The 14,444-nt window shown below is 41.5% G+C and overlaps 1 protein-coding gene across 11 annotated transcripts in view; it reads left to right on the top strand.

Moving 5' to 3' along the window:
* Positions 1 to 14,444, top strand: part of KMT2C (lysine methyltransferase 2C) — a 1,516,687-nt gene that overhangs the window by 355,331 nt on the left and 1,146,912 nt on the right. For all 11 annotated transcript variants that reach the window (XM_069211124.1, XM_069211114.1, XM_069211120.1 and 8 more), the window contains exons 9-11: positions 3,161 to 3,275; positions 8,182 to 8,354; positions 8,850 to 9,013. In XM_069211124.1, the coding sequence (XP_069067225.1) occupies positions 3,161 to 3,275; positions 8,182 to 8,354; positions 8,850 to 9,013 (452 nt within the window). The remainder of the gene's footprint in view (positions 1 to 3,160; positions 3,276 to 8,181; positions 8,355 to 8,849; positions 9,014 to 14,444) is intronic.

The raw sequence follows: 14,444 nt of genomic DNA, 5'->3' as shown, positions 1-14,444 counted from the left end.
TTGCATGTAGTGCTGTAATTTCACATGCGCCCGCCCTCCTCCCCAGACACCTGTCTCTGTTGCAGTATCCATTTATACTTTAATTTGCATGGACATCTCTTTCTAACACTTTACTCACACTCCAGTCTCACCCGACTGGTGGAAAACAATCAAACAATGGAGTCGATGCCCATGCTCATTATCACTGAGAGAAGGGGTCACTTTACCTTGTGACTTCAAAAGCTTCTTTGAAGCAAAACATCTTGCACATATCTGTACCCTATACAGGGGTGTGGAATTTATTAAAATATCTACTTGTCCGGGGGACAGGTTGCTTCTCAAATCTACTTGTCCTGTAAAAAGATCTACTTGTCCCTTTGGTGCCATGTAGTGTGGCGACAAATTATGGCAGCAATTAATAGCCTCTCTGATTATGCCAGGGCTACTACCATAGTAGGGTTTGAATACTTGCAGTTTCAATTCCTACTGTAGCAATTTCCTTATTTTGCCACCTTTCTGCAGATCTGCATACTGGGGCTGGAGGAAACAGTAAGCAATAGTTCCAGGGCTGGAATGCCTTTGAGTCTGCAAGCCTACTAACCTGCATGTTTTAAAGATTTTTACCAGCTTCTCTCGAATATTTTCCCATAATAAGAAAGGTTAGACATTTACTCCGGACAATAGCAGAATTAGAACTTCTTCCAGAGTTGGGAAGAAAGTGGCTGGAGGGAAAATGAACTTGCAAATGCTCAATAGATTTTCACATGAGCAAATCTACACATCGTATTTACCCATGCTAAAATACAGTTCACAAATATTTTACAGGGGTACAACATATACCATGGGTGCACTTTTGTGACTTTCTTTAAAAATTTGGGGCCACATGTAGGTAGGTTCAGATTTGTGACCTGCAAATTGCGAGTCGCAAATCCGAATGTAGGATGGTGTCCTTGACACCATCTGTGATTCGCAAGGGCTTCGCAAATGCCCTCCTCATGAATAATCATGAGGTGGGTCGCAATTTCCGACCCCCTCGCGAATGGTGGCCTGCTGGAGACAGCAGACCATCATGTCTGTGACTGCTTTTCAATAAAGCAGTTTTTTTTTGTAATGCAGCCCGTTTTCCTTAAAGGAAAACAAGATGCATAACAAAAATGAAACGTTTTCGTTTCATTTTTTCAGAGCAGGCAGTGATCCGCAGGACCACTGCCTGCTCTGAAAAAATGTTTACAGTGACATTCACAATGGGGAAGGGGTCCCATGGGGATCCCTTCCCTTTTGTGAAAGTGTTAGCACCCATTTGAAATGGGTGCAAACTGCGATTGGTTTGCGCCCGCGGTCACAAAACAATCCTACATTGCACTGCGAGTCGCAATTAGGAAGGGAACACCCCTTACTAATTGCGAGTCACAAACCCGTTTTGTGATTCGGTAACCAGGTTACTGAATCGCAAAACTGGGTTTGTGCATCGCAATGTGCTTTTTGCATGTCGCAAACAGCGAAAGTCGCTGTTTGCGACATGCAAAAAGCTACCTACATGTGGGTCTTGGTCCCTAATTAGGTCTGGTGTGAACAAAGACATTTTGTTTTTATTAAACTTCTGTTTCTCTCTCTTTCGGCTGGCTTTACTGTGAGTGATCGCATTCTGCTCTTCCACAAGGAGCATATTGCCACACAAAGTAGTTTTGTTCAGTGTCAGGAACTACAGTGGCAATCAGTGACATAAACGAAACTGGAGGGTGCCCCTTTGCAAAGAACATGGAGGAGCCCCCTCTCCAGACTCACTCAGGGCAGGTGATGTGCTGAAGGGGCCCCCTGGAGGGCGGCTGCGGGCCTTTGTTATGCCGCTGGTGGCAACGTGTGCTTTTAGAGTTCAAAAACTTTTTGGGGGGGTTTTGCCAGTGTTTGTTACAATGTTGAGGGCCTGGTAGCTCCCACAACAATAAAGTGTTACAAAAGCCATGTCAAAACAAGACACGCATTGATGAAACTAAAAGACTTATAAAAATATGTCAGATCAGTTGGCTTTGTCAGTGTTTGTTTATTTTCATGCTTCCTATAATCGTGTTGAAAATGGTTACACTGATTTTCCATTAGAAATATTTTTGGGAAATACTAGCATGCATCAACACATTTTACTAAATGACACTTCATTTGCATATAATCAGAGAGCATTCTGGGAGCATTATACTTAGCCTCTTAGCCTAAACTTTTCAAACATGTATGTACACATATTTTTTTTTTGTACTGGAACCAACGTCAGTAGTGAAGTGTGACCTTAAAACATTTATTTACAGCACTCACTCTAATAATGAAGACTTTCAAATAATGAACCATAAATACAAGTTCGAACAGCATTATCTTTTGGAAACACATTACCTCAACTGCAGAGAGTTCCATGCTTTGTAAACAGGCAGCCAAAGGGTTTGTGCTGCAGGGGGTTGGGCCTACTTGTCCCAAGGACAAAACAAACATAAAAACTTGTTGCCCTTGACCCCAAACAAGATGTCCTGGGCGTCGGGCGATAGGAATTCCACATCCCTGCCTATAACAGATGGCAGGAGTATGCAGAGCATGTGAATCTACAGCACTAAATGCCATGAACAGATGCTTACAAGGTAAGGAATATGATCCGTCTTTTAGGTTTACTTCACTGTTTTCGTATTGCTTTCTCTGATGAAGTATATATATGTGGAATCTTTAAAGTTACTAGAAAAATTATCATATTTTGTACAAAGCTGAAAATATGGTGATTGGAAAAAGTGAACATTTTTGGTGTGATTTATGAACTGCTATATTAAAATGTTTTTCTGAAGTGCCATCTTATTTTTCTTTTCCCTGTTTGGACAAAGAAGCTTTCACATATTCTGGGTATTGCTGCAAATGCTGCGTGCACTGCAGTTAAACAGTAAGCTAATCATAGAAATGTGAACTTCGTAGCGTTAAAAGATTGAACGGGAGGTGGTGTGGCATGTCATTCTAACACTGGAGTACCTTTTCAATTTTGAGTTTTTCCTTTGAGAATATTACCTACCCTGGACTTCTTCACGTTCAAATTTGCCATTTTTGAAAGAAGTACATCATATGCCCATAAAGAAACAATCATACAGTGAAACAGTAGATAAAACATTTGGTTTAATTATCTCGGTGAATTTTAAAACTGCATTGCCTTATATTTTAGGCAATCTGGAGAAGATAACATGATGTTGGTGTGCGACACATGCGATAAGGGGTATCATACCTTTTGTTTACAACCGATTATGGACTCTGTACCAACAAATGGCTGGAAATGTAAGGTATGTCATCATTCTAAGCAATGTGCCATTTTCTTTTATTAAAACCTCTTACTTGACATGTTTCGTATTCACTTTAAGAGTCATAAAAATATTTGCTGCTTGTTGATTTTTAAATTGTAGATGTGGCAGCTAGTTCCTAAATTTCTCTATGCTGTAATTGATGGAAAGTTATTTTCTGAAGTCACAATGAAATTAGGAAGCTCCTTTCCTTTAGCAGTTTGCCAGACACAAAGCCTTGGTTGTCTGTTGCAATTAAAAACTTAGCTATTTGCTATCTTCATCTTGTCCCAAGTTGTCTTACTTGTAGTTGTGCCTTCCTAAGCACTAGGGTACATTTTGGATGTATGTATGCATGCTGTATAGATGCTCATTCATTTATTTCTATGAGACCATAACTTACTTATATAAAGATTATATGTACAACCTGAAAAAAAACTATGTTTGCAATATGTAAATGAAATTGTGCTGTGACGTACCTTTCGGGCCCTTACGTTACATAATTATTCAGTTTACATTCTCATGTTCACTTTCCTTTTCCAAAGTACCTCGAGATAGGAATGGTTTGCTATGCAGACCTTGAATTATTGTAATATTCAGTGTGTACCCCTTCAGAGCATTATATAATAAAAAGCCAATTACTAAGAAAAGTAACAGTGCTCCATTTGGGCCTATTATTTTGATTTTTTTCTGCCCTACTGTTTAGCCTGCTTTGCTCATGCCATGTGACTTACACAACAGAGAGTTAACCCTGTCTTTTGGATTTCAGACTTGTCTATGCTATGGTGTTATTGCATCATGCCCCAAGCCTGTGCATTACTGCTGAAGAATCCAGGACAATGTCATTTTTGGTCTACATAAGTGGTTTACACATGCATAGGTATTCTGTACTATTCTGCCATTCTCGCAGTCTAATTTGTATGGCAGTTTAACTTGAGTGATTTATCAAGGATGGCTAACAGAAAGTTTTTTAATTTTGCTAAAATGTATCATATTATTTGAGTTTGGGGTTCTCATTAAATGTGTTGTGCTGCAACAAAATGAACAGCCTTAATTAGAACATAATGAAATAAGCAGAATATGCCATTGTGGTTTTATAGTTTCACTTAGAGTAAGAAGTATGTTGATAGAAAGAGAGATCCAATATTTTTATCAATATTCATGCTAGAATTTCCTGATAAGGGATAAACAGTGACACAAGCACAGTCAATGGATGTTGATTTGAGTTCCTGTGTGGAAGGAAATACCTGGATGGAATTGTCAAATGTATTATTTAGTTAAGGTGTATTGCTTACTTAGCTTGGCAATCTATCAAGCTGGAGACTTCCTGAATCTCAGATCACCCCTTTGTGAAAAGCTCCTAAAATAAGTGTTTATCTGCAGGGGGTGGTGGAAGGTTTCTTCGGACAGTGGACTGATGACTGCTGTGCTCAAGGCCCAGAAGAGAAGCAGAAGGTGCTGTAGCAACAAGAGGCCAAGAAAGTCATAGTGAAGGAGATGCTTGACTTGTAATACCTACAAAATAGGGTGGGCAGCAATCTGATTGAATCACCATAACCTGCAGTGCTTTTTTGCTTACTTGAAACTAGTAGAACCCTTCAAACCCCAGAATTTCGATAGTGCCTGAATTGAGTCATGAGTCAACAGGTTTATTACTGGGAAAAATACAGGGTTGGTTGTAGTCCCATTGTATTTATGGTGCTTGTGGTCAGAAGACCCAGATTATACCCAGAACAGACTTAGAGCGGGCAACTTTTCTTGGGGATGAAAGACATCTGTTTTGTGCTGCTTGGAATGTCATCTAGTTTGGCCAGATGCGTACCTGATCCTTCAGTGTCAGTATTTGGATCGGATCATGGTAGGTATCATCTTAAAATCAGGTAGATGGGACATAACTGTGCTGTGGCTTTATGAAAGGAGTAGATAAGACATTATTATTGTTACAAAGTTAAAGGCCACACTCCAAGTCAGATATTAAGGTGAGACTGCAATCTAACTAAAGAGGTTAGTATTTAAATCACACAGCAGAATGATAAGATTGAGGACCAAGAGTGATGTTGCAGAAGCCAGCCATCTTGTAGTCTCTGGTGACCCAAACATGACCACCAGTGAGAAACTGCAAGGTGGATGGCCTGGGAAATTGAGCAGGGTAAAACATCTGATTGGTGGGCCTCCTGGGAAAAGCAGAGGGCTTCAGTGTAGTTGGATTTCCTCTGACTCTCTTTATGACACCTCACATCTCATAACCCTTGGGAATTTAGTATTTGACGTATCCGGAAAGCAAAATCGGCAGGCCTAGGCCAATAATAACTTTTGAATGACATTGTCAGTGTAAGAAAGCAATCATCAAGGCTCATTGAGCACTGTGAGAATTTAACTTGGGAACTTCATCTAGCAATTTTCAATCAATATTTTGGAGGGTGGGGGCATCTCTGAATTTAATGAGTGCTAGGTGGAATTCACACTCTATTTAAGGGTTTGGATCCAAAGTACTACATTACATTCCAGTCACATTCCACCTTTAGTACAGAGATGGGTGTATTAAATTAAGGTTTCAGCAGGGAGCCAGGATCCTTTCTTGAGATAATTGTAGCATTCTTAGGGAAAATGTATGGTATAGAAGAAGCTGAACCTTCTCGTGCCCTGGAGTGATGTGTGCGATGCCATAATCTGCCTTCATTTAGAAATACGTGAGGATCACAGAGGTAAACAATAAGCCTATATACTTTTGGAATAAGAATCCTGTTGTAAATCAGTGACTGCTGAGATATAATCCTAGGAACTCCTCATTGAGTATCTGTATGGTCCAAAGGCTTCACTGCACTATAGCTTTAGTGATGATCTTGCTTGAAAATGGATAATCATTTTGGTGTTACAGAGGTTCTTACTGAAGGGCATTGGCAAGTATGCATGATATTGTGTAAGAAGAGCTTGATATATACCTGATCATTTCAAACCGACTTGCTAGGTGATGGTCTTTTAGGAAGCAGGATACGTGCATATGGTCTTAATTTCATACTGCAGGTGCCAACTGCTGCTTGGTGGGAGATGTCAGGTTGTGTTGGGCCACCAGGTGTTTGTGTTAGTTACACAGTTTCTTCTTTTCCCTTTTATGGAATCCCCAAAGCAATGCGGAGATCCCAAAGATTTATAGTAATACCATACAATACAGTGCTAAAGTCAAAAGGCAAGAGAAGGGCCCCAAGATAACAAAGTAAGTTAGAGCAACCGAGTGGTTATGAGTATAGGTTAACTTTAGGCTTTCTCATTGATTGTGAAAGACATTTCAGACTTAACCACTTGAAGATTCTGAACACAGACATTGTTATGCTAGAATCTCATTTACGTGGTTTGGTGTCTGCAGTATTCAAGCTCAAATACTTGACAGCTTTTATTTTTCAGCTTTTTTTTTCATCTTGGTAAAGAGCGTGTGCGTTGTCAATGCTAAACATGTTAATATTAAACAGATAAACTAAAGTTGAGATACAAAGGGGATATTTGTCAGTGATTCATGTTATATGATGAGGCAATATTTTTTTTAACATCTATGGCCCAATTGAGGACAAGACACATAAATGTAATTCTGAAATCAACAAAATAATCACCATTTATCTAAATGAACAAAATCGCCCCCCCCCCCCCCCCCTCCCCCCCCCACCGCTGCAAAGGCACTGCTTGCATTGTGGTATTGCCTTCTCCAACTTTTTACCGAAAATCCAGAGACTTCTAGCCTGTTCTTTGGCCTCTGACAAATGTGGTAATAAGTATTTTAGGGTTTACATGCAGCACCTCAGCCTCACTATGTCCTATTCTTAATACACATGGTACACATTTTCACCCGTATTCTTGGGCTATGGCAGGACCACTAGGCCATTTCCGTCCTGGTTATCTCAGTTGTTAAGTAATTATTCCGGCAAATAACTCACCGTGCTAACTTTGTTTCTGTTGATATTGGTTAATAGACTTTTATTTACTTGCTTTTCACAGAAGACTGTGACTAAGCTGAATGCTTAATGAGTTCATCTGATGACCTATTAGTACTGCCAAAGTCAGAACGCCCTCACCTTATCCTACACTTAGACCAGACTGCTTTTATAATCTGCACAATTCTGGTGGCACTGCATTCCAACTTGTAATTACACAGTCTGTCATAGTGTTTTTTTTTTGTTTAGCTTTTCTTAGTAAACTTGCCGTTCGTGGGCCGTTTTCTGCATCGTTAGATCATATTTTAAGCACTTAAGACTACTAACATTATGAAGACTGTACAGTTTTGGCCAATGTGTACTATACACTTCAGAAGCTGCATAGGTATGCTTGGACTTTAATATATGTTTTCATACGTTTATTGGTGATTGGATTAAGTAACACTCCTTTGATTTGTGTTTAAGTGGCTTTACAATAGCCTAAGTACCTACATCGGTGACTGTTTTTTTTTATTTATTTTTTTTAAATAACATAAGTCAGACTTGGGTCATATTATAAGTGAAACACCTTTTTTATCCACATACTATGTGCTAGGCCAGCAACTGAATAGCCAATGCACTTCATTCCTCCAACTCCAACAGTGTAACCATGCCCACTAGCCTTACTCCTATCTACAAGTTCGGTCACTTCCATCCCTCTTCTTCACTTCAGCCTGCAACTGCAAGTTCCCTTTGCTCTCCCAGTGTGTGAGATGTGCCTGGTGTCCCATCCCTTATCTTACAGAAAGGCCTATGATGAGGACAAAATGAGTGTGATTTAAATGGTACTTCGAAATTGTTTTAATGATTTGATATTTATTATAAGAGAATTGTGTTTGAGCCCTTCATAATGATATACAGTCCGTTTATAATCTGTTTCCCATCTGTTTCCATCACTAAAGTTCATTTTATATGCATGCCAAGTAATATTCAATCTTTTCTTTCAGAACTGCAGAATTTGCTCAGAGTGTAGCACCAGAACCAGCAGTCAGTGGCATCACAACTGTTTAGTCTGTGACAGCTGTTACCAGCAACATGAAAACTTGCCTTGTCCTTTCTGTGAAAAATCATACCATCCAGACCTGCGGAAAGATATGTTACGTTGTCAAATGTGCAAAAGGTAAATAAAAAAGACAGGACTTCTAAGACTTTCTAAAATCATGCCATATCGGGTGAAAATGCAAAACCAAAGTATTCTCAGTTGAGTGTTAGTAACGACTGCAGCACTAACAAGCAAATAGCATATAGATATCCTGTTGTAATCCATAGATAAATATATTACCTCCGTTCTAATGCTGTATAAAATAATTTATTAGAATGTCCTCACATTATACGTTTAGTGTCAATCATGAAATAGGTTTTAATACTTAACATCATTATGGATTGTAATATTTTGCAGTGTTTATAGCGTCTATAGAAAGTTGTTTGTATTCCTATAAACTCAAACTACAAGTAGATACAATGGTCGAAACACATGCACTTTTTGTATGATGTACACATTCACACGCTTTTAAAATATTATAAGTTCTGTAAAACATTACCCTCAAATTCCTTTCAATCTGTTTTTGTTTTCTTGATGCCTATTGGGCTGAATAAAACATTGTGATTACTTTAGGTGGATTCATACTGAATGTGACAATTGTACAATAAGTGAAACAGATTCGCTATACAAAGAAGCCTATATCTGCACTATGTGTAAGCAGCTAGACGGGGGAGGAGAGGAGATGGAGTCCTGTACGGAGACATCAATTCCAGAGATGGTGCCAGTGTCTGATTCAGGTACAGTGAATGTTTCCATATTTTCATTAAACTTGCATGTTTGCCAAACATCTACCTCTTATGCAGAAACTGATAAATATGTTCTTCACTTCTCCAGTCCCTTCATGTAGCTGTAGTGCCCCATAGAATCCTGCTTAGCTGCCACATAACCGACTCTGAGTGTATGCAGGCATTGGCAGTTCGGTCCTACTGAATCTCTCCTTTAAAACCCTTTTTAGGGTGAAGCCTGCCAGACAGCATAGATGTCTGACTGCCAAGGACTTACTTGGTGACATGTCTATAGCTGACCTGGCAAGCAACTCCACTCATTGAGTTCCCTTTACTTTTAGTCTTTTCTTGCTTTATGATCAGTGGTTTTTATCAGGTAGCAGCCTACCAGACAGCGGAGCTGGCTGATTTGCGAAATACTTTTTGTGGAGTTTCAGAAAGCTGACCTCGGAATGCATTCTGCCCAGTGCTTGCTACTGGCTTTGTGGTTTGTAACTCATGTATTCTGGGCTTCAATTTGCTGCCTTTATTTGCAATAGTCTCCCAAGCTCGAGTTCGTCCCTGCCCATGCTAAAGTCATGTTTACAGTATCCTTCCACAAGCTCATTTTTTTGGTAATAAATAGGCTTTTAAATTTTGTTACCTGGTCACATCACATTTGCTGGTCATATTTGCCGTGCATTTAAAATCTGAGGTCACTTGTCAGGCTCTGTCTTCAGAGGGTGCATGCTGTTTATTTTGCTTTTAGCTGAAGTCAAAGTGCGAGCGAATATAGGATTCATAAATGCAAATTGCTTTCCCCATGGAGTATCGGGTGTCACGGTTCTTCTAATAGCTTTCCTGTTAAATAAGTACATTTTGTCCTGGGCAGATTACTTTTATCCATCATCCTTCTGTCCCCCACACTTCGGTTAGTTTATTCTTGCATATCAAAGTTGCTTAGCAGCATGCTGGGACGAATATCTGGTACTTACTATGGCTGGGCAATCAAGTATGCTCCGCCAGCGGAGTTCAGAGTTTTACCTCTCTTGTGGCTTGACAACGTTAGGTTGGCAAGCGCTAGCAAGAAAAATCACACGGCTGACCACCTCCTGGTGAGATTTCTCAATGCTGGTGGCTGCTGCAGGTCACTACCACTCGCATTGAAAAACCTGCTGCTCGTGTTGAGGAAGCTTCCTCTCGAGTAAAAGAAAAAATCTACTTGAGCGGCAGAAAAAAAGCAGCGCCCTCTTATGCTGCACGTTGTACAATTCATGCTGATTTTGCAGCGTGGACAAACTCCTGGTGCTAAAAATCAGCACAACTTATCGCACTCTGCCACTTGTGGATCTCTGTGGAGGATGGCAGAGTTATTTCGGCACTTCACAGAGCTCCACGTAGTAGAACTCCGTGAACTCCACCCAGGCCTAGTACTTACAATCCTGTCTCCCCTCCCCTTGCGAGAAGGTATATGCATAGCCTGTATCTGAATGTCCCTCCTTCGTGAAGCTCTGGGATGTGATTATATTGTGATAGAATGAGGGGCTTCCACTGTGTTGCATATCATTTTTCTTTCTTTAAGTTTTGTTTCTGCATAGTGGTGGCTCCGGGAGGCACCTTAAGCCCTTTTCTGTTTTTTTTTAGGAGACGTTCGGAATACAGGTTTTTCTCTGTTCAGTTAGTCTTGACACAGCAGTTGTGGCTCCACGTTTCATAGTGCTTTCTTTCAATTTTTTGCATCCTTCTAATGGATTGTCTCACTTGCCACTTAATTCCTCCCTGGCAGCTTGTCTTTATTAGCCAGTACTGTTGATAGCTAGGTCCACTTTGTTTTTTGTATTTTTTATCCCCTTCGTCTACGGATCCAAAACTATTCCTCTTGCCCATTAATCTTAATGATGGGATAGTATACAATACGTGTAAGTGGCATAATATGTTCAGTGATCTTGATATTGGCATGGAAGAATGAATCAGTAAACTCATAATTACACATATCCGTATTGGTACTAGGGAGCAATATCATACTGGTCTTTATCATCGGTCACCCCACTCCTCTTTCTTTCCCAGGGTGAAGGTTTTAGCTAATGGATTAAGTGATTATTAGCTTTTATGCTTACAGTTACTGGAGTTCACCATACGAGGTAGCGTGGTGCTCACCAGCGCGCTGGTCACTAGGATCAGTTTGTAATGGCACTTCACTAGTTTCTTTTGTATTAGTCAAAACTGGTGTTGTCAGTAGTGTTGATTTATGTTCAACTCCTCCAGTGACTTGTCCAATATCGAGAGTATAGAAGCTCTTTTAAAACATATAATGATGTGGAGCAGATAAAATCCTGCTTGGTCATTTCTTAGTTGAATGTGTATTGTTTGCTTTGACAAAGCATATTCAGAAATACGGAGTCTCCCAACTGTAAACATGAACAATCATCACCTTATTGAAGGCAGGTGTCCAGGCTCTGCATGCTGTAAAGCTTTTACAGCTTTGCTATTATTCAGGTTACTTGGGCTACAGTGGCATATCAGGAAGGGAACACTACTGAAGCACATTTTTGATTTCTGAAATCTCTGAAACAAATATTTTATATGATCAAAACAAATCATTACACTAGATGATGCAGTTTCCATACATTTTTGTGTGTGCACTGTATAGTTGTATTAGTAAAATTGTGCATATGTAATGGTCAATTGAAAATGTATTGTCTGTAATGACAGTCTGCTACCACACCATGAATACGGCACTGTACTCCACTCCAAACCACTGAGCTCTGCGGCACTCCACTCTTTGCCATTCTGCTCTACACCCCTGAACTCTTTGTGACTGCATTCTACGCCACTTTGCAACACTGCACTCTACACCACTTCACTCTGTGCCAATACCCTTTACTCCAGTGCACTGTACTCAGTAGCACTCCGTTCTATGCCTCTGCACTAGATGCTGATCCACTGTATGCCACTGTAATCTACTCTTCACCACTGCACTCTGTGCCATGGCACTCTACATCTTTACCCTCTTTGCAACTGCAGTCTACCCTGCACCACTTCACTCTGCGCCACTTCACTCATCGCTTAAAGTCTACGCCATTACAATCTACACCACTCTACTCTCCACCATTGCACTCTACACCATTGCGCTCTACACCCTTGCACTCTTCTCTGCATAACTGTACTCTGGGCCACTGCGTCTTATGCCACTCCACTCTACTCCACTGCACTCTGCCACTTTTCTGCATCACTGCACTCTGCCACTGAACTCTACACCATTCTACTTTGCACTACTCCACTCTACTACACTCTACAGCAATATGCTCTACGCTACTGTACTCTGTACCAATTTACGCATCTGCACTATATGCCACTCAACACTACTCTGCGCCAGTACACTCTATGCCAATGCACTCTACACCAGTTCACTGTATGCCACTCTTGTGTATGGCATTCTACGTGACTCCACACTATGCCACCCCAATGCACAACAGTTGCCACTCCATGGCACTTTTTGTCACACTTCCCCATTCCACTCTACTACACTCTACTCTTTGCCATTCCACTCTGATACTCTACTCTTTGCCATTCCACTCTGCAGCACTCAACTCCTCTCTTCGCCATTCTGCTCTGCTGCAGTCAACTCCACTTGTTGCCATTCCATTCTGCGGCACTCTACTCCACACTTCGCCATTCCACGCTGCAGCACTTTACTCTACCCCGCACTCTACTCCACTTTTCGCCACTCTTGTTCACTCTTCTCCACTCTTCACCATTCCCCTCTACTTCACTCCATGCCACTCTCCTCTATGCCACTAACCTTTAGCCTTGGTGAACAGCAACCCACTGGTGTACAACATAGCTGAAACACATTGTCAAAGCCAGTAGCTCTCACTTAGGCGAGACCTATTGGCTTTGCAAATGCTTGCTTGTTTTGCTCATCCATGTAGTCTTTGTCCCTCCTGTGGAGCACAGCCTGTTTATCATCTTTCTGATTGGCTTCTTTTATCCTTTCTCAAGTGCCTGTATTTCAGAAACTTTTTATCTTTTTCTAAGAGCACTCCATGAAAGTGCGTGCATTATTACTATTGCATATGGGTGCATGCATTTTTACCATTCATTGTGTTTGCCCTCTTCTCTTAGAATATTTCTTTTAATAAAATTATTTAAAAAATAATGCTCGAGACATATTTCTCTGGATACACATGCTGTGCATACGCCTGCCTTCTAATGTTTGGCCTGAATGTGTGCAGGTTGTTTTTCTTCAAATAAGTCTTTAGAGTCACAAGGTACTGTGACTCCTCCTCTTGGTCATCATGCGAATAGTCATCTACTGTTAGATTTTTTTTCTACCTGGTATTGGGTTAGGATGTATGCTCCTGTGCTCTGGGTCGTTTCAGTTCTTTCCCTCCATCGGTATTGTACTTCTATTGCGTCTCCTTTATTTTCCGTCTTGTGCTGACTTTTGATTTCTTTGTTCAAGCAGGGTTTGGGTTGACTGTAGTCCCTCCTGGGCCTTGCCCTTCGGGGCCTAATCTCGCCACTCCTTCACATTTCTCCACCATACTATGATGTTGATGGAATGTACTCCATTCTGTATTGTCCTCACTGGCATGGCAAATGTTCTCCGACGGATCTCAAGTCAGGCTCCCCTGAAGAAAGTTCTGCCTCCAATCTGGAGATCGAAGACCTTCTGCCAGCTTAGCACACTGAGAGTACAGCACCCGCTCAACACTGCCCTCAACCCTAGCAGACTTCAGCTAAAGGGCACTCAGCCACTCAGGAGCATCAGGGACAGTCCTTCGGACCACCACTGCCTTTGGGACATGGTTGGCAACATAGAGATCACTTTTGCCTCCTCTCCCAATTTGCCTCTGCACTGAAGAAACCTTTGAGACCAACTGCTTTGGCATCGGCTACTCTGGCCCTGGCTACTCTGACACTGGCTTTTACAACATCCACCTAGGCTCTGACCAGAACTTGAGCACCGAAAGTACCCTTGAAGCCAAAGCTGATTCTCCGTAAGCTACAAGAGGTGCTTGGATCAAGGCAGAAACATCTGGTCACCCACCCACACATGGGCTGCATCCTTGCCTGCACTATTGGGCCCTGCTGCTCCACCCTCGAAATGTCTGCTGTCCTTTGAGGAAGCCTTGGGCATCCCATTTCCGGAGCAAGAAAGCTGATAAAGCTGCCAGCCCTTATACCATTCACAGCCATCTCCTCATCTTGTTCATCAGCCTCAGCCTCCACCCTTCCTGCTTGCTTCTTCAGGGGACCCTCTTCATATTACATCTCAGGGGTCTCCCCACTCAGACACGGGTGGACGAAGGGGGTTGATGACATTTTTGACACTGCTCCACGGGGTGACTCCTGGGACTCCTACGATGTAGATCCACCAGGGGATACCAATCTCAACCTTTAACCTGCCAACTCCCCCCCCCCCCCCCCACCCACCCCCCCTCTCCTCTGGATGATTCCA

Source organism: Pleurodeles waltl, chromosome 10, assembly GCF_031143425.1.
Source record: "Pleurodeles waltl isolate 20211129_DDA chromosome 10, aPleWal1.hap1.20221129, whole genome shotgun sequence".
NCBI classification, from domain to species: Eukaryota; Metazoa; Chordata; class Amphibia; order Caudata; family Salamandridae; genus Pleurodeles; species Pleurodeles waltl.
The sequence above is the reverse complement of the archived record's forward strand: the minus strand, read 5'-3'. Positions and strand labels throughout refer to the sequence as shown.